This window comes from Leucoraja erinacea, chromosome 12 (assembly GCF_028641065.1).
Source record: "Leucoraja erinacea ecotype New England chromosome 12, Leri_hhj_1, whole genome shotgun sequence".
Taxonomy (NCBI): Eukaryota; Metazoa; Chordata; class Chondrichthyes; order Rajiformes; family Rajidae; genus Leucoraja; species Leucoraja erinaceus.
In genome coordinates, this window is record NC_073388.1 from 50,803,792 (window position 1) to 50,830,914 (window position 27,123).

General features: G+C 42.3%; 1 protein-coding gene across 2 annotated transcripts; it reads left to right on the top strand.

The window, feature by feature from the left end:
• The first annotated feature begins 229 nt into the window (after nt 1-229).
• On the top strand, nt 230-26,326 carry LOC129702361 (sorting nexin-12). Of its 2 annotated transcripts, none has more exons than XM_055644129.1 (5): nt 230-585; nt 17,567-17,662; nt 18,716-18,840; nt 23,127-23,229; nt 24,965-26,326. In XM_055644129.1, exons 1-4 carry the CDS (start codon nt 418-420, stop codon nt 23,227-23,229), a joined length of 492 nt encoding a protein of 163 aa, XP_055500104.1. In that variant the 5' UTR covers nt 230-417; the 3' UTR covers nt 24,965-26,326. The 2 variants fall into 2 exon arrangements, with proteins under 2 accessions (XP_055500104.1, XP_055500103.1); XM_055644128.1 differs by having other exon boundaries at nt 240-585; nt 23,127-23,217.
• The last annotated feature ends 797 nt before the right edge of the window (nt 26,327-27,123 follow it).

The following is a 27,123-nucleotide window of genomic DNA, read 5'->3' on the forward strand; positions in this document are numbered from 1 at the left end:
GGGGATGCAACAACCCTGTAACATGGATACGCGATTTCCAGTGCGGCGGCAAGGCTTTGAACGCAGGGTGCGCCCTGTAACATGAATATCCGACGTTCTCCAACGCCATCGAGACGCAGTGCGGGGAAACCCTGTAACCCGAATACCTAACTTTCCCCAGCTGCCTTGAACGCGTCGCCCTGTATGCTGAATATCCATGTCCCAGTGTAGCAGTGCGGCGTAGGTAATGATATATGCGCGATCCCGGGTTGGAAGGATAGGCCCGCCCCAATGTGCGAAAAGCAGAGTAGGTAATCGTTGAGGGTGGACGCTGACAATTATTTGCGTTTTTAAACGCCTGTGAGTGAACGCGCGCGCACTGGCCGTAAGGAAAGCGGAGCGGGGTTTGAACCAAAGTTGCTTCGCCTTGGCGGTAAGATGGCGGAGGCACTCGGGGTGGCGGACACCCGCCGGCTGCACAGCAAGCCGCAGGATCTCAACGATGCTTACGGGCCTCCCAGCAACTTCCTGGAGATCGACATCTTCAACCCGCACACCGTCGGCGTGGGCAGGACCAAGTACACCACCTACGAGGTCCGCATGAGGGTGAGTACCTGGTCCCTGCCCTGCTCTGCTCTCGCCGGCCAGGCGCAGGCTGCAAATGGAGCTCCAGGCTGCGGCCGCGGCCTGCTCCACCCGATCATGGTGTCCAGTCTGTCTCTCCCCTCAGCGGGAGAGATAGACGTCTTCCTTTGGGATAAACCTCTGGTAACTTCCCACCCCCGCAGTCACGGTAAGGTGGCCCTTGCAGCAAATTAGTGCACCGTGTGATTTGGTTTGGCATTTTAAAGAGAAATGCAGTCTCCCGAGAGTTATTTCTAATTTAAATTTAAAAAAAAAATTCAAAATAGACTTTATTCGAGAAATAAATAAATATACATGATCCTTACAAAACTCCATCCGACATTCAACACTGTTTACACAATATTACACAATTTTACCCATTCGATCCACAGACGTTTTGTTTACAGTACAGGTGGGATTGTCTATTTAGGAAAATTAGGGAATTCATTATTTTAACTTTTCCATGGATTTTCTTCGCCCCAGCTACAAAATTTCGGGAAAGAGCAAACAGGCTCTTAATATTGAATCTATGTTTCTGTTTAGCCTTTCTAATCACTTTTTAATGGATGGATACATTTGGTTAGGGAGCTTCTTATATTTCTCATGGCAGCTATTTGGAAGGTGGTTTGGGGAAGCAATTTTTCTTGGTAGTTAATACTTAAATTTAAAATAAAATCCATGACATTTGGAAACTATTTTTTAAATATTGTGGTGGTCTTTACAATGTTGAGGAAGGTGCATGGTCAGATTGAAGACGTATCATGTTTGTCTTAAGAACTTTCTTTAAAACATTGTTTTGTCCCAATTTATGTTGTAATATCTTATTTTTTAAGTAAACATGAAATTGTAAAACTCCATAATTTGTATATTATTTATCTCTATTGTGGAGAACTAACCAAATAAAATGTGAATTCCACATATTGGTGTTGGATAAGCAGTTTGGATACAGCAAGAAAATATATTAATGATCTACTATGTCAGAAAATTAAATTGTTGTCTGCAAGAATTGTTTGTATACCTGATATTTCTGATGAGCTTGTGACGTTGCATTACAAGTGATTTCCTTTCTTAAACTTAGTCAAATGTGTCGAATTTTTCATAATTTTTTTGTACAAGGATATCTCTCCCTTTCCCCCACCCAAGTTGTACCAGCTTCAAAGTCGTCCTGTTGAGTCTCATTGTCGTTCTCACCTAGCACACAGCTAACAATGGCCTGTTCCTTTATCGTCATTACTTTTTTGCACATCTTTCATCATTTGTTCTATATCTCTTGTTTCCCATTTTCCCTGACTCTGTCTGAAGGGTCTCGACCCAAAATGTCACCTATTCCTTTATTCCAGTGATGCTGTCTGACCTGTTGAGTTACTACAACTTTTTGTCTATTTATACTGGAGACCTTGTTGTTAAGATCAGGATGGCAATCTGAGGTGCTGACCTGGGCATTACATTAGTGTGCATTTTTAGTAGTCTTTCTATTCAGACACTGACAACTTTATAGGGATGAGGATTGTGAAGTTGCAAGTACACAGTAATTTCTCATAGGAATTCTCCAGTTGAAAAAACAATGTTTAGATAAGGCTTTATGGGGGGCAATCATGCAAAAGATTTATCAATTAAACTGATCTGGCATTATTTGCATAGTGAAACAGAAAAAGATTTAACATTTCAGGTGATTGACCTATCCCCAGATCTTTATTGGGAAGATGGGTGACAACAAGAGGTGTGAGTTTGTACCACTGCAAATTCCTCAGAACTAATGATGTGAGTTTCTTGTAATACATGTGTACATGTGGTATTGGTACAATGAAAACAAGTATGGCAGCAGAATCACAGGAACATACTCCTACACCAAATCAAATCTTGCATAAATATATACAAATTGCACAAATTCTACAATCCAGTGAAAGGAGGGGGGGGGGGGGGGGGTAAACCATTAGAAAGTTAGTTTGTTGTAGGTACTGGTACTGAGGTAGGATTAGAGTTGTGCAGGTCGGATCGAGACTTAACAATTGTAGGAAAGTAGCCACTCCTGAACCTGGTGAAGTGAGACTTCAACTTTCTGTACCTCCCCAATGTAGCAGGGAGAAGAGGGCATGAAGCAAATTGTGAGGATACATTATAGTAAATGTCACTGCCTTGGGCATCCTCTTGTGGAGATGCTTTTGATGGTAGGGAAGACTATTCCTGTGATGGACTGGGGCCAAGTCAAGTTTATTTGTCACATACACATACGAGATGTGCAGTGAAATGAAAAGTGGCATTGCTCGTGGACTTTGTGCAAAAAGACAAACAAACAACCAAACAAACAAACAAACTATAGTCAGTCAACTACTCTCTGCAACCTCTTGCAGAGTACATTGGAATTGCTGTACCAGGCTATAATGCAACCGGTCAGGATACTTCATACAGTGGATCTGTAGAAGTTTGAGTATTCAGTGACATGCTAATTATTGTTTTACTTCTAAGGAAGTAGAGGGTAGTCCACCTTTCGGTTTACATCTATGTGCTGTGTCCAGAACAGGTCATCCTGGTCCTGCACATGGATGGACATGAATATGTATGACAAAATAATTGGTTGGTCTTAATGGATTGACTTGCAATTCAAACTTGTGCACTTACCTCCACAGGCAGTAGGGTTTGTGGCCATTCTTAGTGTGAAGTTGAGAGAATACAAATTGAATAGAGCACGTGAAGCTTCTGGTAGAAATGTCCGTGAAAATGAGTGCAATCATTAATATCTCATGTTTAAAACTAATTAATTGTTTGAATACTGTACAAAAGTGGTGAAGCACTCTGAATGGTATGGGTAGAAGAATTAAGTTTACATTTCTTGACTTTTTTCTGCTAGATCAATCTTATTATTAATATTTCTTTAATCAATATGATACACCTGGGTGGCAGACGACTTTAAGCCCTACCTTAAATGGAGTGTTTCTATAAATTGTAACTTTAAATCAAAACAGTACAGTGAATTGTAGTGCAAAGGCATCTAGGAGTATAGATGCATATTCTCTGAAACTTGTGTCACTGGTAGATAGGATGGCAGAGAAGGCTTTTGGTATATTGGTCTTCATCAGTTGGGGTACTGAGTATAGAAGTTGGAACCTTATTACACATTGTATTACAGATGTACAAGATGTTGGTGTGGCTGCGTATAGTGTTCTGTATTCAGTTTGTGTGTCGCCTGGCAAGAGAAAGGATCTCATTAAGCTGGAAGGTGTGCAGAAAAGATTTCTAATTAATTTTCTAGGACTCGAGGGCTGAGCTCTAGGGAGAGGTTGGACAGGCCAGGTTTGTATTCCTTGGAGCACAGGAGGCCGAGGTAGTGGTGTACAGACAAATGAGGGGAATAGATGGGGTGAATGCAAGGAGTTCTTTACCCAGGATAGGGGAGTCAAGAACCAGCAGGCATGTGTTTAAGGTAAGAACGGAAAGATTGAATATGACCCGAGGGGAAACTTTTCCACTGAAAGGGTGGTGGGTATATGGAATGTGCTGCCAGAGGAGATAGTGGAGGCAGGTACAATTACATTTGAAAGGCGCTTGCACAGGTACATGGATAGGAAAGGTGAGATGTTTAGATAATCAGAATTGTATGTTGCTGGAAGGGATACGAGGCAGACACAAAATGCTGGAGTAACTCGGCGAGATGTGCAGCATCTCTGGACAGAAGGATTTTTTTTGAAACGAAACACCACCCATTCCTTCTCTTTAGAGATGCTGCCTGTCCTGCTGAGTTACTCCAGCATATTGTGTCTACCTTCGATTTAAACCAGCATCTGCAGTTCTTTCCTACACAGGGATATGAGGCAAATGGGCACACTGAACTAGCTTAGATGGGGCATCTTGGTTGGCCTAGGTGAGTTGGGCTGAAGCTTAATGTATGACGTTGTCTCTATAACTTGCATGATACTTAGCTGAAGCTATTTCTGTAAATTTAATTCCGGGGAATGTTCCAAGATCTGGGGAACAAGTACCAAGATGTACTTGTGTTCCTATTCTTGTGGCAAATGCATTTGTGCAGAAATTATTGGTAAATCTACTAAATGTTTCATCTTGATTTAAGATGGAGATTTAGTAGGTAACAAATCTTGGTACCAGAGCAGAATCAGGAATGACAGGGAATATGTAATGTTGGTGCTTGCCTCATTGGAGAAAGAGGGCAGGATAGTTGTCAAGTTCGTACATAGTGTTTCTATTGTTTATTGCAGAGATACAGCATGAAAAATGGGGCCCTTTGGCCCATTGAGTCCATGCTGACCATCGATCACGTATTCACACCAGTTCTGTATATTCCCACTTTCCCGTCCACTCCCCACTCACTAGGGGCAATTTAAATGCCAATTAACCTACAAATGTGCACTCTTTGAGGTGTGGGAGGAGATGTGAACACCTGGACAAACCCATGCAGTCAAAGGGAGAACGTGCAAACTCCATACAGAGATCACCTAAGGTCAGGATTGAACACTCTTCTCTGGCAATGAGGCAGCAGCTCTGAGCTGTGCCACTATACTGCCTTGTATTTGAGTTGAGGATTGTAGATGTGGCATATCATGCACTTGTTTACACTTTTTTTAATGTGGAAAATATAATAATTTCAGATGATTGAACTGTTATATTTATTTGCCTTTCATTTTGATGGCCTCAATGGGCGATTTAATTTTGACCAAGTTTGTAAGTCTTCTTTATAACTCCAGAGCGGTTTGAGCTTGCATCCCTTTATCTTTTGGTTGGGTGCACATTTGGAGGTACTGTCTGGCCACAGCTTCATGAGATAGAAACATAGAAATTAGGTGCAGGAGTAGGCCATTCGGCCTTTCGAGCCTGCACCGCCATTCAATATGATCATGGCTGATCATCCAACTCAGTATCCCGTACCTGCCTTCTCTCCATACCCTCTGACCCCCTTAGCCACATCTAACTCCTCCCTCTTAAATATAGCCAATGAACTGGCCTCGACTACCCTCTGTGGCAGAGAGTTCCAGAGATTCACCACTCTCTGTGTGAAAAAAGTTCTTCTCATCTTGGTTTTAAAGGATTTCCCCCTTATCCTTAAGCTGTGACCCCTTGTCCTGGACTTCCCCCAACATCGGGAGCAATCTTCCTGCATCTAGCCTGTCCAACCCCTTAAGAATTTTGTAAGATTCTATAAGATCCCCTCTCGATCTCCTAAATTCTAGAGAGTATAAACCAAGTCTATCCAGTCTTTCTTCATAAGACAGTCCCGACATCCCAGGAATCAGTCTGGTGAACCTTCTCTGCACTCCCTCTATGGCAATAATGTCCTTCCTCAGATTTGGAGACCAAAACTGTACACAATACTCCAGGTGTGGTCTCACCAAGACCCTGTACAACTGCAGTAGAACCTCCCTGCTCCTATACTCAAATCCTTTTGCTATGAAAGCTAACATATCATTCGCTTTCTTCACTGCCTGCTGCACCTGCATGCCTACTTTCAATGACTGGTGCACCATGACACCCAGATCTCGCTGCATCTCCCCTTTTCCTAGTCGGCCACCATTTAGATAATAGTCTGCTTGTGAACATTGATGCAGTGAATATCAGCTGATGAGTAGTATTGCTATTTCAGCTTTGAACAATTCTGATGTCCTGTGGAAGGGGGGATTTATGCTGTGATTTAGAACGGAGGACAGTAAATAGGAAAGTGCAGAACATTCTATCTCTGGTTTGGTTTAATTTTTTCCCTGCAGTTGTAACTCATTCTGGAGCAAAGTTCAATTGGCCAAAAACTTTATTTGTTTTATTTGGAGAATGATGCTAATTTGCAGGTGACATATCGTAGGTTGATGAGACGGCTATCAACAGGAGAGGCAAGGGGCTGCAGATGCACTGCTGGAGTTAACCCAGCAGGCCAGACAGCATCCCCGAAGAATTTTGGTGGGTGATATTTTGGGAACCTACTTCAGATTGAAGGACTGTCTGAAGAAAGGTCCTGACCAGAAACTATCTACTACGTTCACCAGAGATGGTACTTGACCTGCAGAGTTACTTCAGCACTTTTTTCAATCAATAGGGTATGTCGAGTCAGATTTCCTGATGCATTCTCATTTCGCTTTACAGATGTGTGGTGCTTAACAATGTCCTATGTGTCTGAATTTCTAAAATACTATTTTGTGTAATTTCAGAAGTGCATATTGCTTTGAAATGTTCAGTTTACTTTTCTGTTTGTTGCATTCAAAGGTTTTTTGGTTCCTTAATGTTGTGATACTTTGTGATGATGTCATGGGGTTAGAGAAGTTCTAGTTTAGGTATGCAAGATCCTCATGATCCAGATAATTTTGTCAAACTAATCTGTAGAGATTTGTTGAAATCTTTTGGACCTGCTTGTATGTTTAGACTACTAGCTATTGTAAATGTGCTCCCTGTCCTATCAGGCTAGAAGTGCATTTATAAAATAATCTGACTTGTGTTAAGCTGGAAGGTCCATCAACTTTCAGTTGAGAGTTTGTAAGACTATTTAATTTGTCTTTTGGTTAAGGATGTATCCTTCACCCAGGGATCATTTGTGGGTCTGGAGACTATTTGAAATGGTTTGAGGACTGCATTGACTGTCTTAAGTCACAACAAATGTCTTGCATTTCCATTTATTAAAAAAATAGTCTATAGTATTATTTCTCTTCCTCCTTTCCTACCACTCAAATAATTTATTTCAACCCTTTTGCCAGTTGTTTAAAATCAGGTTGATCTTTTTTTTTTAAATGTATTCATGAATCCTTGTATCCAGCACTCCATCACCCAGCTCTGTGTTGATTGCAATATCTTTGCTTCATGGAGGCAAGAAGAGTGGGGAGGAATCATAATTGTTCTTCAATTATTGTTCTAGCAATGTTTAATTGCAGATATATTTAACATGGGTCTCGTGGACTTTGAAATCCAGTTCTTGACTTGGTGACTTGCTGTTTATCATTATGGTTCAAACATCCTGAAATGTCTCTAATTTGCTAATGCTTTAATAAACCTTTTTCAATTTGATATTTGTTCTGTTCCTCATTTGTTGTGCAGTAATTTTTAATTCTTCATGGTCTGAATCAATTTGAAGTGTTATTTTGTACTCCAACTGAATTTCCACTTTGTATTGTGTTAGTTGTCTGAGTGATTTGAGTACAGGCTTTGCAGTCTGACTGGAAAAAGGTTTATCCTTATCAATAGATTAAAAACAATGTGTACTCTTGCACACAGAGATTTTGTTAAGCTGCAGTCTGGGTTGTGAATACAATCTTTTGTGACTTGCCTGTCTAGAGAATCCAAGAATTGAAATTGTGGACAGGTTTGCAGGTTCCCACATTAATTTTGTGTTTTATGTTAGAGAAAATGGGAAAATAATTAAATTTAAATGATTTTCCCTATTCAAAATCAATGATTACTGGCTTATCAATAGCTCCAGAAAACTTTGACAGATTACATCTTGGGAGATAAAATAAATTTAACCATATAACCATATAACAATTACAGCACGGAAATAGGCCATCTCGGCCCTACAAGTCCGTGCCAAACAACTTTTTTCCCTTAGTCCCATCTGCCTGCACTCCTACCATAACCCTCCATTCCCTTCTCATCCATATGCCTATCCAATTTATTTTTAAATACCAACGAACCTGCCTCCACCACTTCCACTGGAAGCTCATTCCACACCGCTACCACTCTCTGAGTAAAGAAGTTCCCCCTCGTGTTACCCCTAAACTTCTGTCCCTTAATTCTGAAGTCATGTCCTCTTGTTTGAATCTTGCCTATTCTCAAAGGGAAAAGCTGGTCCACATCAACTCTGTCTATCCCTCTCATCATTTTAAAGACCAATACCAAGTCCCCCTTAACCTTCTGCGCTCCAGAGAATAAAGACCTAACTTATTCAACCTTTCTCTGTAACTTAGTTGTTGAAACCCAGGCAACATTCTAGTAAATCTCCTCTGTACTCTCTCTATTTTGTTGACATCCTTCCTATAATTGGGCGACCAAAATTGTACACCGTACTCCAGATTTGGTCTCACCAATGCCTTGTACAATTTTAACATTACATCCCAGCTTCTATATTCAATGCTCTGATTTATAAAGGCTAGCATACCAAAAGCTTTCTTTACCACCCTATCTATATGAGATTCCACCTTCAAGGAACTATGCTCGGTTATTCCCAGATCCCTCTGTTCAACTGTATTCCTCAATTCCCTACCATTTACCATGTACGTCCTATTTTGATTTGTCCTGCCAAGGTGTAGCACCTCACATTTATCAGCATTAAACTCCATCTGCCATCTTTCAGCCCATTCTTCCAAATGGCCTAAATCACTCTGTAGACTTTGGAAATCCTCTTCATTATCCACAACACCCCCTATCTTGGTATCATCTGCATACTTACTAATCCAATTTACCACACCGTCTTCCAGATCATTGATGTACATGACAAACAACAAAGGACCCAACACAGATTTAGAGTTGCATACCAAAATAACTTTTAGTATCTATGGAAATTATTTTGTTGGAAGAATTTATTTAATGTAATTTTGAACGGTTTCCTGCCATAATTTGACCTTGGTGTATTTGTACGGATCTGTCCTACAATAGTTGTAATCACTCTGCTTAATGATCCGCAATGCCAGCAATTTCCAGCAAAATGTTATGGTCGAGATTTATTCTGCTGGTGTTGCCTTTCATTAAAGAAAACTATCCAGCAATCCTTGGCAAGGATTTCCTTTGCCTGAACTTTATGGTCAATAATAAGGAATCGGAGCACTAAACGGGTTGTCCCACTTGGGCGACCTAATCTGCGAGTTTAGAAGAGTGTCTTAGACCTTCAAACTCGCAGCATGATCGACACGTGGAGGTCCTATGAGGTCGCTGGAACTCTCCTTCATGCTTGAGGGAAGTTCCCGAATAATCGTGGCCTCAGCTAGGTTGCAGAGAATTTTTCAGCGTGTTGAAAATTTTTCCGCAAGTAAAATTTGGTCGGCATGGTTCTTTTTAACTCATAGTGGAGTGGAGTGGGGTCGCTATTTAGTTACAGGCAGTCGAGGGCAGCCGTAGGCAATCTCCTTCGCTGACCAGGCATTTTAATTGGCTCATTGGAGTTTAAGACCAAGGAAAACCTATGCCTGCTAAACTTTATTATACTTATTAAAAGTGTCTCCACTCCTTCTCCACCCCCCCCCCCCCTCCTTCTCCTCAACCCCCTATCCTCTCCACCCAGATAAAGCATAAAAAGAAGTTTGTGACGGAAATAGTAATAAACACCCAGGCTGCCTTGAAAATTAAAAAATGTGATATTCTCAAGATTAGAATTTTAATATTATTGCATTATATGCTGTAAATCCTTAACAGATGGGTAAATAAATTACAATTTCTAGCAATAGACCAAGTCTTTGGAGAAGATCAGTTGCTAGCTGGTACATTGGCATATCATAATCAGTAGCATCATCATACTCCTCAGCTTGTAACCAATAAGCAACTGTACATCTTGTTTATCCTCAACTTTTCAATTTTGGCATTGTAAACTACGTTTTTCCTCTTCAAACCATGCATGACATGCCTTTCTGCCCCACTACTTTCCCATTAAGAATGGCCTGTAGATTCCATTTCTTAAGAAAAGGATAATTTTTAAAAATAGCCGAAGTATCCAAATAACAAACTAATCCCATTCACACAAGAATTCACAACATAACATGATTTTTAAATCTCACTGTCATGAATTTATATGCCAGATGGACTTTCTGGAGTGCTGGTATGGGTTCTTGGGGTGGCAGCTTAGTCCCTCAAGCCTGATCTGCTGGCAGCTAACTCATGGCTGGTGGTCTGGCAGTTGACTCATGACTATTCCTTGAAATTCCATTTCAAGCAGGGTGCAAGGCCACCAAATTCAAGTGCAGTTTCTTACCACTATGAGCAGGGTTTCTTACCCCTATGCAAGGCCACCAAATTCAAGTGCAGTTTCTTACCACTACGAGCAGGGTTCAAGGCCACCGAATTCAAGTGCAGTTTCATACCACTTCAAGCTGGATCCATGGCCACCAAATTCAAATGCTGCCTCATACCATTTCATGCAGGGTGAAACCACCATAAAACCACACAAAACACCAAACTCACAGTTCAGTGGACATTCAGTGTGTTCAGTTTATTCACAGCTCAGACAGAGTGAGTCATGACCTCTTCATCCCCCATCATACAGAGACTGAGCCACACCCACACTTCCAGATTTTATAACACAATCCCCTCCCACCGGAAAAGGTGTGGCTTTCAGGGCATGATTGACAGGAGAGAAATTCTCAACATTTTTTAAACACTAATAACACTTTTATTTTCCATTGATCGGAAGAATTCTCTGCACCTGCTCAGCGGAGGGGGGACCGAGTAAGATGGCCAAAAATCACAGCCGTAAATGGTAGCATTTTATCTTAAATTAATATACAGTGCAAACAGGCAGTAAGTGCATTTGCAGTAGTGCCTTTTAACTTCAAGCCAAAGTACCCGCCACCATTTGCAGTAAACTTCAAGCCAAATCACCCGCCACCATTTGCAGTAATTAGTGCCTTTCAACTTCAAGCAAAGCACCCAAGCCACCATGTGCAGTAAGTAGTGCCTTTCAACTTCAAGCCAAAACACCCAAGCCACCATTTGCAGTAAGTAGTGCCGTTCAACTTCAAGCCAAAGCACCCAAACAACCATTTGCAGGTAGTGCCTTTTACTTCAAACAAACCATATTTTCATTTTCAAACCACATTAAGGGTACTCACAGTTGTGTAGACATTTGTCCAGTGTTATTCAGAGCTCATAGAGATGCAACCCTTGGCTTCATCCATCTTGCAGAGAGTGAGTGAGTCACACCACTTCCTGGTTTTATAGTCCCTCCCCCTCCCTCCAGCAGGTGCAGCAGAGAGAATGGTGATTTTTTTCAAACTTCAAGCCAAAGCTCCCAAGCCACCATTTGCAGTAAATAGTGCAATTCAACTTCAAGCCAAAGCACCCAAGCCACCATTTGCAGTAAGTAGTGCCTTTCAACTTCAAGCCAAAGCTCCCAAGCCACTATTTGCAGTAAGTAGTTCTTTTCAACTTTAAACCAAAGCACCCAAGCCACCATTTGCAGTAAGAAGTGCCTTTCAACTTCAAGCCAAATCACCCACAACCATTTGCAGTAATTAGCGCCTTTCAACTTCAAGCCAAATCACCTGCCACCATTTGCAGTAATTAGTGCCTTTCAACTTCAAGCCAAAGCACTCGCCACCATGTGCAGTAAGTAGTGCCTTTCAACTTCAAGCAAATCACCCGCCACCATTTGCAGTAAGTAGTGCCTTTCAATTTCAAGCCAAAGCTCCCAAGCCACCATTTGCAGTGCCTTTCAAATTCAAGCCAATACATCCAGGCCACTATTTGCAGTAAGTAGTGCCTTTCAACTTTAAACCAAAGCTCCCAAACCACCATATGCAGTAAGTAGTGCCTTTCAACTTCAAGCCAAAGCACCCAACCAACCATTTGCAGGCAGTGCCTTTTTACTTCAAACAAACCATATTTTCATTTTCAAACCACACTAAGGGGACTCACAGTTGTGTAGACATTTGTTCAGTGTTATTCAGAGCTCATAGAGACGTGACCCTTGGCATCATCCATCTTGCAGATACTGAGTGAGGCACACCACTTCCTGGTTTTATAGTCCCTCCCCCTCCCTCCAGCAGGGGCAGCAGAGGGAATGGTGAATTTGTTTAAAACATTAATATCTCTCTGATTTTTCATCGATGGGAAAAATCCTCCGCACCCGTAAGGCGGAGAGGGGCTCTGAGCAAGGTGGCCAAAAATGATGGCCGTAGGGTACGGCGTTGTGTCGGAAATCGCAACACAGTGGGTCAAAAGCGGTCAATTTCAGAGATTTAGTAATATAGATAAACGACTTACCCTTTGTTTTGTCCCATTCTTGTGATCGGTCAGGTTGTGGTATTGAGGGCGTTAGAAGTCGTTTTTTATTTTAATCTAATTATTAAATTATCTAGCGATTTAAAATAAATAAATAAATTTTTTAAGAAGATCGGGAACGGAAGTCCGATTGATTTTTCTTCAGCAGTTAGCAGCCCAAGGAAATCCCTCTCCGGTAGTACAAAACTGGATTTTAATCCGGCCCTCCCCCCCTCAAAGGCGCCAAAGTCGCACGCACGGCCAGTGGCAGAACTGCAGCGCAGCTGAAGGTAAGTTTTGTAACATCGTTAGATTAGGTCGCCCAAGTTGGGCATCCCCTTTATTGAACATGGCAAGCAACCAATTGCCTAAAAGAGTTCTCGTGTAGCAACCGTGATTCATCAGTCATCATTATTTATTCAGCACAGAACAGGCACTTCAACCCATCTTGTCCATGTCAACCAAGGTATCTTCCTGCTGTAGTACCATTTAGCCCATGTGTCTCTAACTTATACATGTCAAGTGTCTTTTGAACACTGTCATTGTACCTTCTGTCATAGCGTGTGTGACCATCTGGCCAAAGGGCAAGGATTATGACCATCCAACTTGCCACGCCTCTTGTGACTTTTAAACTCCTACGGTACCTCTTTTGCGTTGCCATTTAACTGCAGGGAAAATGGTCACAGTGTATCCATTCTCTCCTTGTAACTCAATGATTCAATGATACTTTGTCACATGTACCTAGGTACATTGAAATGCTTTCTCTTGCATACAACACAGCCACAAACCTCACCCGTACCTCAGACCTCAATGCAGCAGTACACAAAGATTGCTATGTTTTGGCGCTGACAAAGTTACAAAAGACCTTTGTAAAGTGACAAGCCTGTTAGTTCCAGCAACATCTTCAAATCTTTTCTGCATCCTCTAGCAATTTATCACATGCTACAATATGGCAACCACAATATTCCAGTGGCAGTCTCTCAACTCTTTAATTCAATGCCCTGTCCAATGAAGACATGTATCATATGCCACCGTGTCCATCTGTGCTGCCACAGTCGGGGAGCTATGTATAAGTACCCCTAAGTCAATATTCTATAATGTCCTGTCATTATATCCCTAGTGTCCTGTCATTCATTGCATATGTACTGCCCGACTTTAACTGTCCAAAATGCATAACTTCACACTTGTCAATGTTAAATTACAGCTGCAATTCCTTGGCCCACTTTCTCAGTTGATCTTTATCCTATTATAACATTTGACCACCTTCACTGGTCAATACCCCACCAATTTTGGTGTAATTATTAACAATCATGTTATCCACATTCTCAGTCAAATCCTTGCATGCTTCGCAAACAAGTGGACCCAGTTCCTATCCCCGTGGCACACCACTAGCCATACATTTCCAATCTGCAAACACAACAGCCTGTCTGGTCTTTTTATTTGTTTGCTGTTTTGGTCTGTGTTTACTTGTATGTTTTTAGTGTACCTTTAGTTTTTGTATTATGTGGGGCGTGGGAACCTCTTTTATCTCTTTCCTCGACGGAGATGTGACTTTTTCATGGTATCTCCGTCAGCACTGCGGCTTTAACGACGTGGAGCTGGCGGTCCCTTTGTTGGGGATTGGTTATGAGAGCCCGAATCGTGGGAGCTTTGACCGCCCTGATCACGGGAAAAAAGGAAGAAAGAAGGTATAAGTTATTTGCCTTCCATCACAGAGGGGAATGTGAGGTCACCGAGATAACAAGATGGACATGCTGCTTGTACTGCTGAGGGAGTGCGGTGAGTGCAGTGGTCTCAGAGTCTAGTGGGAGTGTGACGGTTTTCTGAATGTTCGGTGGATGGGCTGCAGAGAGAGTGAGAGCAGTTGGTACAACTCTGGTCACATCATGGTGAAGGAGCATGTGTGTGTGTGTGTGGCCACGGACATTGGACTGATGGTTTTGGGTATCCGCTTATGCTGTGTGCCCTGGGCTTCTCACACGCCGTTGTGGTGGCGGTTTAAGTCTATGTGCCATTTTTATGTGGTTACGTATCCTGGTGCTTTTTTGTGTGACTTGTTGGCAAATAAAATCCCTTGTATATTTACATACTTGGCTAATAAATTAATTATAATTACAAACCCTTGCCCTGCAGGGTAAAAACAATTTTGTATGCAATTGGCTAGCTCACTGTGGAACCCATACATCAGGGCTCGAAATTAACGGTTGCCCAGGTGCCAATGGCAACTTACAGTCCCGCCGGGCAACCTAAAAGCCATGCCATTTTGCCCGGCTTGGCAAGCAACCGGGCCACCCGCCCGCCATCTGTGTCCGGGTCCCCCCTCGGCGCTAGCTCTCGGCGCTAGCTCCCGGCTCTCGGCGCTAGCTCCCGGCTCTCTGCTATAGCTCTCGGGTCTGCGCTCGGCCGTCACTCTCGGGTCTGCGCTCGGCCGTCACTCTCGGGTCTGCGCTCGGCCGTCACTCTCGGGTCTGCGCTCGGCCGTCGCTCTCGGCTCGGGCCTTGGGTCTCCGCTCGGCACAGTCGGCCGCCGAGCACATCATTGGCCGTCTTCACAGCAACTGGTCGGCGTCGGCCACTTTCTCCCTCCCTTTGCATTGTGGGAGCTCTGGCCGCCATTGCTGTCCGGTCGCTGCCTCACCGCGACCGCTGAAAAACAACGCAGAATCACTCCGTGGAGCTGCAGTAACTCCCTGGAGTAACTCTTGCTTCTTGGTTTCCTGATCCTCCAAAAATATTCCAAATGGAATTTAAATTGGTGGACCCACCACCACCAAACTCCAAACTCTGCAAAATAACAGCCTATTGCATTTTATCTGTTTATTTATTGTGTATAGATATGGTTGATGGTATATAGACACACTGAAACTTTATCTCCTGTTCTGTATTATGTTTACATATTCTGTTGTGCTGCAGCAAGCAAGAATTTCATTGCTCTATCTGGGACACATGACAATAAAACTCTCTTGACTCTTGACTTGGACTTAAGCAAAAAAGGGTTCTTGGGGGGAAAAAAAAGCTACCTTAAATTTAGTTGCGCCTGGTTGGGTAACTATGGTAGGGTGAAGACTATTCCATGCTTTAATTGTGCTGGGGAACTCCATGGAGCAGCCAGCATCTCTGGATAGAAAAAATTGGGTGACGTTTCGGGTAGAGACCCTTTTTTACATTTCCTCTGGTTTTAGTGGTTTTAGTTTAATTTAAAGATACAGTGTGGAAACAGGCCCTTCGGCCCATGCCGACCACCGATCACCCGCACTTTAGTTCTATCCCACACATCAGCGACGTAAGTCAAGAGTGTTTTATTCTCTCACGTCCCAGTTAGAACAATGAAATCCATACTTGCAGCAGCACAACAGAATATGTAAACATAGTACTCTGTAAACAATGTTATAAACGAGAAAACAAAACTCCATACAGACTGCACCCATATTCAGGATCAATTCCAGGTCTCTGGCAATTTTAGGCAGCAACTTTATGGCCAATGTACTGCCCCAATAGCCTTGAACTGAATTAAAACATACAGTAGCTGTAAAGGGGGACATAGCGTCACTTAGAGATTTAAGACTGAAAATGGATAGTTTCTTTTTTTTTAGTAACCAAAGTTATCAACGTATAATTTTTTGTGTGTTGGAAAATAAAATATAGTGGCACAGCTGGTGGACTTGCTGCCTCACACGCCAGAGATCTGTGTTCGATCCTGTTCTCGGGCACTGTCTGTGTTGAATTTGCACATTCTCCCTGCAAGCATGTGGGTTTCCTCCCACATCCCAAAGACGCATTGGCTTTGTAGGTTAACTTGTCTCTGTAAAATTGCCCCTAATGTGCAGGGAGTGGGTGAGGAAAGTGGGATAACAGAACTTGCGTGAATGGGTAGACGAAAATGTTAGAGAAACTCAGCGGGTGAGGCAGCATCTATGGAGCGAAGGAAATGGGCGACGTTTCTGGTTGAGCCCCTTCTTCAGACTGATGTCGGGAGGGGTGGGGGGCAGGAAAAAGAAAGGAAGAGGCGGAGACAGTAGGCTGTGGAATGGGAGGGGAAGGAGGGAGAAAGCAAGGACTACCTGTAATTGGAGAAGCCAATGTTCATACCGCTGGGGTGTAAACTACCCAAGCACAATATGAGGTGCTGTTCCTCCAATTTGCGGTGGGCCTCACTCTGGCCATGGAGGAGGCCCAGGACAGAAAGGTCAGATTCCGAATGGGAGGGAGAGTTGAAGTGCTGAGCCACCAGGAGATCAGGTTGGTTATTGCGAACTGAGTGGAGGTGTTGTGCGAAGTGATCGCCAAGCCTGCGCTTGGTCTCACCGAGGTTGATCATACGCTGTATAACCATATTTTGTTTGGAAGTGGAAAGAGATAATAGAAATTGCATTCATTGCAACGTGTAAAAAGAGATGAGTATTGTAATTTTGCTGCATGTCATTGTGGTATATATCATGTCTTGGTGAATATGTTTAGTTTGTGACTTTGAATGCTTCATTGACCATAATTCCGATTGGTAACTACGCACTTTGTCCGAACACATTATCGCACGCGTCATGCAAGCCGTCTTAAATGACCACCTAAACTGTGATTTGGCAACCTAATAAAAGCTGCCGAGGTTGCCCGGCTGGCAACGGGGAAAAAAAGTTAAGCGAGAGCCCTGTACATTAACCTCCAGACCAGCCTATACCACGCAGGACCATGTCAATAGTCTTGCTAAAGTCCATGTCGACAATCTCTACTGCTCTGCCCCTAATCTTCTTAGTTGCCTCTTCAAAACAAAAAAGGCAGTGTAATTCTTGAGACAAAGTTTACCCAGCACCAGCTAATTATTCCTAATCAGTCCCTGCCTTTTCAAATGCAGATAGTCATACAGTAGTTACACAGCACAAACTGTTTAATTTCAGTATCTACTTTAATAACGATGGAATTTTGAAATTGCAATTCATACTTGTGTTGAGGGGGTCAGAGTTGAACCTTATTAAAAGGTTTGGTATACTTACAAAATCTGTGAATAACTTTAAGGAGCTTTGTTTTGTATGTGCACAGAACTACATTGCACTTAAAAGCGCAACATTTTTCCTTTTTGCAGACCAACCTCCCTATTTTTAAGATGAAAGATTCGTGCGTGCGCAGACGATACAGCGACTTTGAATGGTTAAAAAGTGAATTGGAGCGAGACAGCAAGGTAAATGACACTGGAAAGATTTGGCTTTAGACCCATCTATTGGTTTCCAAATCTCAATGGCTTACTCATTTGAACTCTATTTACATTGTAATCGTCAACTTTTTAAACACTACTATCCACTTCCAATAAAATTGGTATAAATGCAGTTAATTTGAAAACCAATTTACAAATTTGGTGCGTTTTAATTAAGATATTGTATAGATGAGTGCAATTTTACAACCATGATTAATATTAAGACCATGCCTTGAACAGTGGCCTTTGAGAAGACTTTTGCTAACTATTACATTTTGTGATTGTCCAGTGACCACTTGGTGAGTTTACCCCATAGAGCTGCATCCAGCTATTAAAGGATCACTTGATTATTTATCTGCTTCAAGATGACAGTCTACAATATGTGACTGTCTTTCATTGCCATGGCAATATAAATACGTTTGAAGTGAGCAATGCTATAGTTTTGATCCGGAGCTCCCTAGTCGAGTCAAGTCACATTTATTTATATAGCACATTTAAAAAAACAACTCTTGTTGGCCAAAGTGCTTTACATTTGTTATAAGAATAGTATAAACAAACAAACTACATACATATATACATATAGCCCTCGCTCAGTGGACGTCAGGAAAGGCTTGGGAGTATAGATAAGATTTTAGTCTTGACTTAAAGGAGTCGTGGAGGGATGGAAAGGGGGATGCTGTTCCACAGTCTATGAGCTGCAACCGCAAAGGCGCGGTCGCCCCTAAGCTTATGCCTAGACCGCGCGCGGTTGGATATTTGACCTCTGTAGGCTTATTTGTATTTGTAGGCTTATGCCTACACTGCATTGTATATTTGACCTTTTGTCACATTAGATAAGTTTAGTTGACAAGGTGATGATTATAAAGCACTGAAGGATTTGCCAATATTTCAGATTATTGCCTTAAATTTCTGCATATTTAATTTTCTAATTTGTACCAGGAAAGTGGGAAACAATTTATTTTAAAGTTTGACTTTGTCTGAACTGGCTTTTATATTTATGTAAATTAAAAAATTGTTGTGCCTAATATTTATTTGCTGCAGATTGTTGTGCCACCATTACCCGGAAAAGCTTTGAAACGACAGCTTCCGTTTAGAATGGATGAAGGAATTTTTGAAGAATCCTTTATAGAAGAAAGAAGAGTTGGATTAGAACAATTCATTAACAAGTAAATTTATTGACTGATTTTGCAAATTAGAAATCTTAAAATTTGTGTGAAGTGAAACTGAAACAATAAACCAGTGTTTATGCCCATCACTAATTACCTTCAAAGACACTTGAGCCTTTTGATTTGCTGCAGTCTTTCAGGAGACTGCACTGAATGAGGAGTTTCAGTATTTGGACTCTGGATCAGAAGGAACAGTGATATTTCCAAATTGGGTTGTTTGATTTGGAGGAAATCATGCAAGTAATTTTGGGCATATATCTGAGTGTGCTCGTAGATTTTGGCAGGTCTAACCAAGGCACATATTTAATACGGTCATAAATGATAGAATTAATGAATGAATGCTTTATTGTTGCATGCGACAAGTCACAGTGAAATTCTTTACTTGCAAAGTATCCGTGCCAGGTCCCCCTTTGTTCTCACCCCCCACCCCCTCTGTACACCCCGTGCTCCTACGGCAGTCCCCCACTGTTCCTCTCCTCCACTGTTCATCTGTACACCCTCTCTTTTATCTTCCCCGATGGCATCATCCTCACCCCCACATGATCCATTCTCGTCTGTCGGTCTCCACCCTCATTGACTGCCGCACTCTCCACAATCGCTGCCTGGTCCTCACCAGACGTCTCTGTGGTGCCAACCCAGGCACCGAGGTGGAGCTTCTCGGCGGCATTCCGGGAAGCATCTGTGAGCAGGATTAGACCATCCGGTCTACTCCACAATTCAATCTCACTCCTAACCCCATTCGTCTGCCGTCTCCTCATATCCCCTGACACCCGAACAAATCAAATAGTTGCAGTGCATTTTGTGGGCTGTGCATGCTGAATGCTATTGGTGGCCTGTGTGAATTCTTGGGCTGGTGAATAGGATGCCAGTCACGAAGCTGTTTTAATGATGAGCTTCTCTAATGTTGCAGCTGCACTTGTCCAGGCAAGTGGATAATATTTTTTTAGTTTAGAGATACAGCGCGGAAACAGGCTCTTCGGCCCACCGGGACCGTGCCGACCAGCGATCCCTGCACATTAACACTATCCTACACCCACTGGAGACAATTTTTCCATTCACCAAGCCAATTAACCTGCAAACCTGTACGTCTTTGGGGTGTGGGAGGAATCCGAAGATCTCAGAGAAAACCCACGTATAGACAGCACACGTGGTCGGTACCCATGGGTCTCCGAGGCTGCATTCGCTGTAAGGCTGCAACTCTACCGCTGTACCACCGTGACTTCCCTTCTGTCTCATTCCTCCCTTGAAATTGATGGAACTGTTTTGCATTGCCAAAAGACGCGTCACTTGGTGCATGATGTTTATGGTCTTGTGTGACCACAGGGCACTTCTAATTTTTAATAATTGTGGCAGCAGGTATTTGTGGGCTTTGTTTCTGTGAAAGTACAGGCATGTATTGGATGCGGAAAAAGTCTGAAGAAGTGTCTCGACCCGAAACGTCACCCATTCCTTCTCTCCAGAGATGCTGCCTGTCCTGCTGAGTTTCTCTGGCATTTTGTGTCTACCATGCATTAGAAGCTTCTTGGTGACTTATAACAAATTTCATTTAAAAAAAGATATTTGAAATCGGATGGGTTTGCCTGTAAAAATTGATATGATATTGCAACGTTACGTCGCTTTGATCATTGTAATACCAAAAAAAACCTAGAATTAGTAGCAATTGGATTATATTTTTCAGAAGTAGTCATTAGACTTAAGTACCGTATTTCCCGGCAATGAAGACGCACCTGCGTCGAAGACGTGTCCCCATTTTGAGTTGCTAAATTTTAACAAAAGACTGACGGGACATAGAATTTCTCATGCTCAAAAATAAATAAAAATAAAATAAAGAGTAACAATTCAATTTGTCCAAGGCTTCCAGATCTTCACCATTCTGAATGACTGAGTGAGTGGGGGTGGAGGGTGACGGCAGGTGGAGAAAAACGGGAGCACACCGGGCCAAGTTGAATCAGTTGTGATCTTAAGACAATACTAGTTCAAGGGACCAATGCAGTCCGTCTGTCTTTTTTTTCCTTTTTGTCCTGTTAAGTGGATGTCTTGGTTTTAGTTTTTATATTATTTTTAGCTGTATACATGTGGGGTGGGGAAAACTTTTTAATCTCTTCCCTGTAAGGGGTCCCGACTTTTTCCTTGTCGAGTCTCCGTTGTCGTTGGGCCTAACATCGTGGGGCCTGCGGCCTCCAACCGGAATCGACCTGGGTTTAAATCGACCGGGGAACGGGACCTTACATCGCCCGGCGCGGCTTAAACGGCCGAGGGACTTACCATCGCCCACCGGGGGGGGGCTCTAACATCTAACATCATGAGCCTCAATCGGCTCGATGCAGCAGCTTGGCTGCTTGACTGCGGGAGAGGGCACAGAGAACGGGGAAGAGATAAGACTTTTGCCTTCCATCACCGTGATTGGGGATTCACTGTGATGGATGTTTGTGTGGAATTGTGTGTTTTGGTTTTTTTGTTTGTGTTATGACTGCAGAAACGTAATTTCATTTGAACTTATGTTCAATTGACAATAAACTATTCTGATTCTGAATTGAGGTTACTCGCGCTGACACAGGAGTAAGCTCCACCGCCCACTGTCCTGTTATCCATCGCCTGCTGACCCGCTCCGCTCTATGATCTTTGCTATTGAAAGACACGGACAGGACAGTGAATGCCATGCTGTGTCACCCAGCACAGCAAGTGAGGCCATGTCCTGCTCCCTGCGGCAGTTGGAATTTAAGGATTTGCAGGAAGCGGCTGACATGAGCGAGGCCGGCGAGACGGAGCTGAGGTGGCGGCCAGTTCCGCTGTCTGGTCCCGGCAGCCGCTCACAGTCACTCGAGCTACTTTCCTCCCCGGCCACAATGCAGTGGCTCTGCGCCCGTAGCGCCGCGGCAGCGGTGAGTGGGTTGTTGGTATGATCCCCGACACCCTCCTTCTCAATACTCCTGCCCATGCTGACCCGGGCCAGACTCCCCACACGCTGGAAAATAACTCTTTCCCCCCCCCCCCCCCCCCCACCAGCGGGGCTGTACTTTTACAGCAACTTCGCACTTTACAACCACTTCCCATCAGCTGCCCGCAATGAGGGATAGATTCAAAAGAGTTTATTGTCATGTGTCCCAGATAGGACAATGAAATTCTTGCTTTGCTTCAGCACACAGAATATAGTAGGCATGAATAATACAGAACAGATCAGTGTGTCCATATACCATTATATAAATATATACACATGAATAAATAAACAGATAAAGTGCAAATAAACAGATAATGGGCTATGAATGTTCAGAGTTTTGTATGAGTTGAGTTTAATAGCCTGATGGCTGTGGGGAAGTAACTATTCCTGAACCTGAAAGTTGCAGTCTTCAGGCTCCTGTAACTTCTACCTGAAGGTAGCGGGGAGATGAGTGTGTGGCCAGGATGGTGTGGGTCCTTGATGATGCTGCCAGCCTGTTTGAGGCAGCGACTGCGATAGATCCCTTCAATGGTAGGGAGGTCAGAGCCGATGATTGACTGGGCAGTGTTTACTACTTTTTGTAGTCTTTTCTGCTCCTGGGCACTCAAGTTGCCAAACCAAGCCACGATGCAACCGGTCAGCATGCTCTCTACTGTGCACCTGTAGAAGTTTGGGAGAGTCCTCCTTGACATACCAACTCTCCGTAATCTTCTCAGGAAGTAGAGGCACTGATGTGCTTTCTTTATAATTGCATCAGTGTTCTCGGACCAGGAGAAATCTTCAGAGATGTGCACGCCCAAGAATTTGAAGCTCTTGACCCTTCCCACCATCGACCCGTCAATACATCAACATCGTTCTTGATGTTGCTGTACTGAGGGATAGCCAAGTCTATCTTTCTTGGCTAACAACCTAACCTTTGGTCTCCAAGACGCAGGTAAATTTCCGTGCCTTATTTTTGGGTAAAAAATAGCGTCTTCATTGCTAGGAAATAGCGTAGTTGCGTTGTGACAACGGCAAGATACATTTACAGGTTGTGTTGGAAGTGAGCTCTTGCATGAGGTTGATTGTAGGATATTCTATAATTTAAATAAGTGTCATGATGGATTTAAAAGGGAATTAAAAAAAAATTAAACTGGGTAAAATGCAGGGTTGGTTTCAATGGGGAAAAGATAAACTTGGCCTATGGCATGAAATTCTGTAAAAGTAAATGAGTCTGTGGGCTAAATACAAAGAGGTTTCTGTATTCATAGGGAGATAAATTAGTGGTTATGATCTGTGTTCAACCAAGTTTGTAAAGCTGAGTAGCCTACTCCTAATTCATAATTCTCATCGCTTAATTTTTTTTTAGAATTGCAGGTCATCCACTGGCCCAGAATGAACGCTGCCTCCACATGTTCTTGCAAGACGAATGCATCGATAGGAATTATGTACCTGGCAAAGTACGTCAATAGGTCAGCTGGGTGCTTTGACTTCTTCCAACCACCCCACTTATAGTGAATTACACTTTTACGCAAATTGTATTCATTTGTAATCACTGGTCTTGACTTAAACAATTCAAAATAACACCTGTGATTTCATTTTTTTTAAAACCTTGTGCTTTCCCAAGTTCTTACAAATAAGTGTAGGCCCTGTAGTTTGGGACTCTTGCACATGGTTTCACCTGAGCTGTAAACTTCAGATTATTGAGGCTTCCCATTTCCCGTCTGTTACATTTTCTACCTAGTCCATGGTTTCCGTTGAATGAAATGACCCCATTGAAGTTCAATTCACAGATCACATGGGTGTTAAATAGACGTTATAGGTTTTATAAGGCTTGATTTGAATAAAATAGTTGTTCATATTGTACCCTGTTAAACTTGTGTGCCCTGTGAAATGTTTGCTATTTTCAATATTGCTGGAGAACAGTTTGCTGAAGAATCCAAGGCCTTTTTCTGAAGATTTTATTTTCAAGGTAACTTGGTAGACTCCACTGATCTCGAGTATATATTCTCCAATTTCCCTCACCAACGTTTTCTGTCGTGATGCACTTAATAGTTTTGTATGGAGTTGTAAAGGGTCCTCTTGGAACAGATTGCAAACTGTTAACTGCCTGTGCCCACAAGATGTTTGCCGTAATTGTTTGCGGCTTGGTCCTTGCCTATCAATAACATTTGTTAATTTGTACATTACAAAACTACTTTATCAGAAGACTAATATGACTGAGTTGTTCTAACATATCCTTGAACATTATTTATCTTGGTCCCTTTCAGCCCAAAAGAAGTTCTGGGAAATAGTGCCTTGTCTGAGATTTAAGGATTTTAAGTATCAGATGTGCTGCAATTTTTTTGTGTAATTGGTGAGTGTTACACATTGAAAAATGTACATAAGCTGTATATGAGCCTTGAGGTACAACTTCAACATCTTGGGAAATTACATTGTTTGGTAACATCTCAATCAAAGTGACTTAACAAATATTCTAATTCCACTTGTTTAAACACTCCAAAGTGTTTACAAACATTCCGGGCTTGAAGTAATTGAAGACTACTGGAAGTATGCCTGATGTTGGCAAGAAAGTCTGAGAAATGGTTTGAAATCTAACTTTGACTCCAAAGTGCATCAGATTAATTTCTGGTTTCTCTTCCAAAATTGGTGCTCTTTCCTTGATTGCACCCATATTTTTATCTTTGTTTAAACCAGGAAAGTATAAAGCACATTAAAGAAAGTTCAACTTCTGCACAGATTATTCTTAATATAAAACTTGAGGGTGGTTGCAGTTGGTTTGAGATGGTTTAATGCTTTTCTTTCTTCTAGTACATGATGTGAATGAATGCTTAAGCAATATACTGGTACAATGTGCTTTTAATTCTGAAGCCCTGCAAAAGAAACACGGGCACCTCCTTAAATATCCATCGCCTATTGATTACTGGCTTTATTTAAAACTGAGCAGTCCTGTGGCCTTGTGATACACTTGTTTAACTTTGGAGACCCCGGTAAATTAAAATGGTATGTGGGCTATTTATCCAGTTAATGTCTTTGCCTATTGCAATTCAAGTCGAGTGTTTTAAACTGCAATACTAGTTTATAAATTGTACAAAGTTATTGGTGGGGTGGGCTTGGTGGGTGCTTGTGTTAATTGCAGTCAATACCCTACTATTAAACTGCCAATTTTTTTGATTCCTACCTCTATACCCCACCCCTAAAATCCAGATTCTTTGTAAGTGGACTTCTAAAGACTAATAGGGAAGCAAATGTGAGTCACCTGCAGCGCTTTGGATGGAAAGGCTGTTGACCTGAAGACAATTACAGTTGTTAGTCTCAATGTTAATCTGCTGCCCTGCTGTCTTGTTGCTCTTTCATCTTTTCTGACCTTAATTTGTTCTTCTATCCTGTTTACTGCTTGTACTCGATACTTGTGCATCAACGTTTTTGCTGTAGCGATCTTTAGCAATACCATTTGTATTCCTGCCATTTTGAATTGAGGAACAATTGTTTTTTTAATTTCAACAGTTATCGAAGGAAAGGTTTAACAAATGGGGTGGGACATGAGGAAAGTCTTCAAATATTTATCAGCCAAGGCAGTTCAGTGACCTAATTGATGCTGATTTACTTTGAAATGGGCCCTCTATTTTGGACGTATTCATAACATTTGAAATTGCCTTTTGTTGTGGGAAGCTTGTTTTTTCCTTGTGGATTGTAATGTGTGAAGCCTGTTATTTCATGGTTCAATACTTCTATCAATATTTGCCCCAGCTTGGGGGATAACCCATTATTAAGACCTTGGTGTTTACAATGTTTCCGCATGTAGACCCAAAAGTGAAAATAGAGTGTTGCCACGGTTGGTTTGGAGCAATGAATGAACCTGAAGGCCAAGGAGGCAGACCAAGCTGCTGGCAAATTGGAGATTGCTGAAATGCAGTGACCTATGTATAGCCTGGAGCTTTCCTGTTTCACCAGGGTGAAGGGAGGAGTGAAGAAAACCATTCACTATATTTTTGGTTCATTGAGTTGGAGATGTGCATAATATTTTGGGACCAAATGGATTTGGAATATCCAGTTTCTTAGCTGGGTGTGGAATAGTAATTGAAACAAATGCACTAATACATTGGGACTGTTCAGTTTATACTTCTGGGAATACTGAACTAGATGTATAACTCTGTATCCTATCTATGAATGGGTATGTACAATATGCTCTGCACTTGAAGATTGATTCTCTCAGTGTAGGGGTGATGCTCTAGGAGAATCTTTGCCAAAGATCATTGCAAAATGCAATCTGTCTCTCCCTCCAGAAACCAGAAATGAATCTGATTTTTGTTTAGTGGATAAACTGGCATAAGGAGCTGACAGTTGAATCTTGTATTCAGCATTGTTGCCAATAATGTGTCCTCCTGACCTATTCGACACTTAAAGCAGAGTTTTCTGTAAATTCACTTTGTACTATTATATTGGTTTTATTTAGATGCCTTTTGTGTGTCACTGAGAAAGGATTACTCTTACTATGTTAAGCAGCTTTCTCTTGATCTAACAGATGTGTCCACTTATTGCATTCATAATAAACCACTGTAAAAATCACTATTTATGTCTGTCTTTATTTTTGTTATGCATTAATTAACGTAATGTAATTTTCTTGATGATAACCATCGTTTTGAGTTGCAGCATTTGGGGTTGGGCTAATTGACCCTCCCGTCAAAATATGTGTCATTAATTCTTAAATTTGAATCTCAATATTTTTTGGATATAATGTTGCATATTAATATAATGGTTTGGTTGATTCCATGGCATTTGTGCATTTAACCTGCTGACCTTTGGGAATTTTAATGTGGTGCAGCAGTATAATTTTCAGGTAAACCCAGTAAGCTTCAAAGATGCTTGGCCCCATGTTCTCAGTAAATCAGGTCGATGCCAGGCCATCAGGATTTCTGTACAACTGATAGCAGATTATCAGTGTTGTATTACACTGGGTAACTTGATGACTGCATTAGATTTGATGCTTGAACACCATCAGATTTACAATGCAGAACTCTAATGTAGACTGCAGCTGGCTAAACATGCTTGCATTCATTTAAATGGAGCCATGTGCCTTTTTGACTCCTGTCCATCTGTATGGCATCCACGATTGTGCCATTACAATCATAGGTATCGACTAGCCTTCATATTGCTACTTTGTATGCTAGTTCTAACATAGTTAAGGGCCTGTCCCATGGGCATGCGACTGCATGCAGCAAGCGCGACCTAACGTGGTCGCTTGAGCCGCACGGCCTCACGGGGCCAGTCCCACTTCAATCGCCGGAGCCGTATGGAGTTGTGCGGAACTGGTCCCGACATCGCGCGGGGCTCCGAAAAACTGACACCGTCCAAAAATTCCGCGC

Excerpts from the sequence above, each read along its gene's own strand:
- LOC129702361 (XM_055644128.1), top strand. The coding sequence starts at position 418 with ATGGCGGAGGCACTCGGGGTGGCGGACACCCGCCGGCTGCACAGCAAG. Across the intron at positions 586-17,566 it reads CCTACGAGGTCCGCATGAGG|ACCAACCTCCCTATTTTTAA; the intron begins GTGAGTACCTGG and ends TCCTTTTTGCAG. Across the intron at positions 23,218-24,964 it reads GGAATTATGTACCTGGCAAA|ATTCTTTGTAAGTGGACTTC; the intron begins GTACGTCAATAG and ends CCTAAAATCCAG.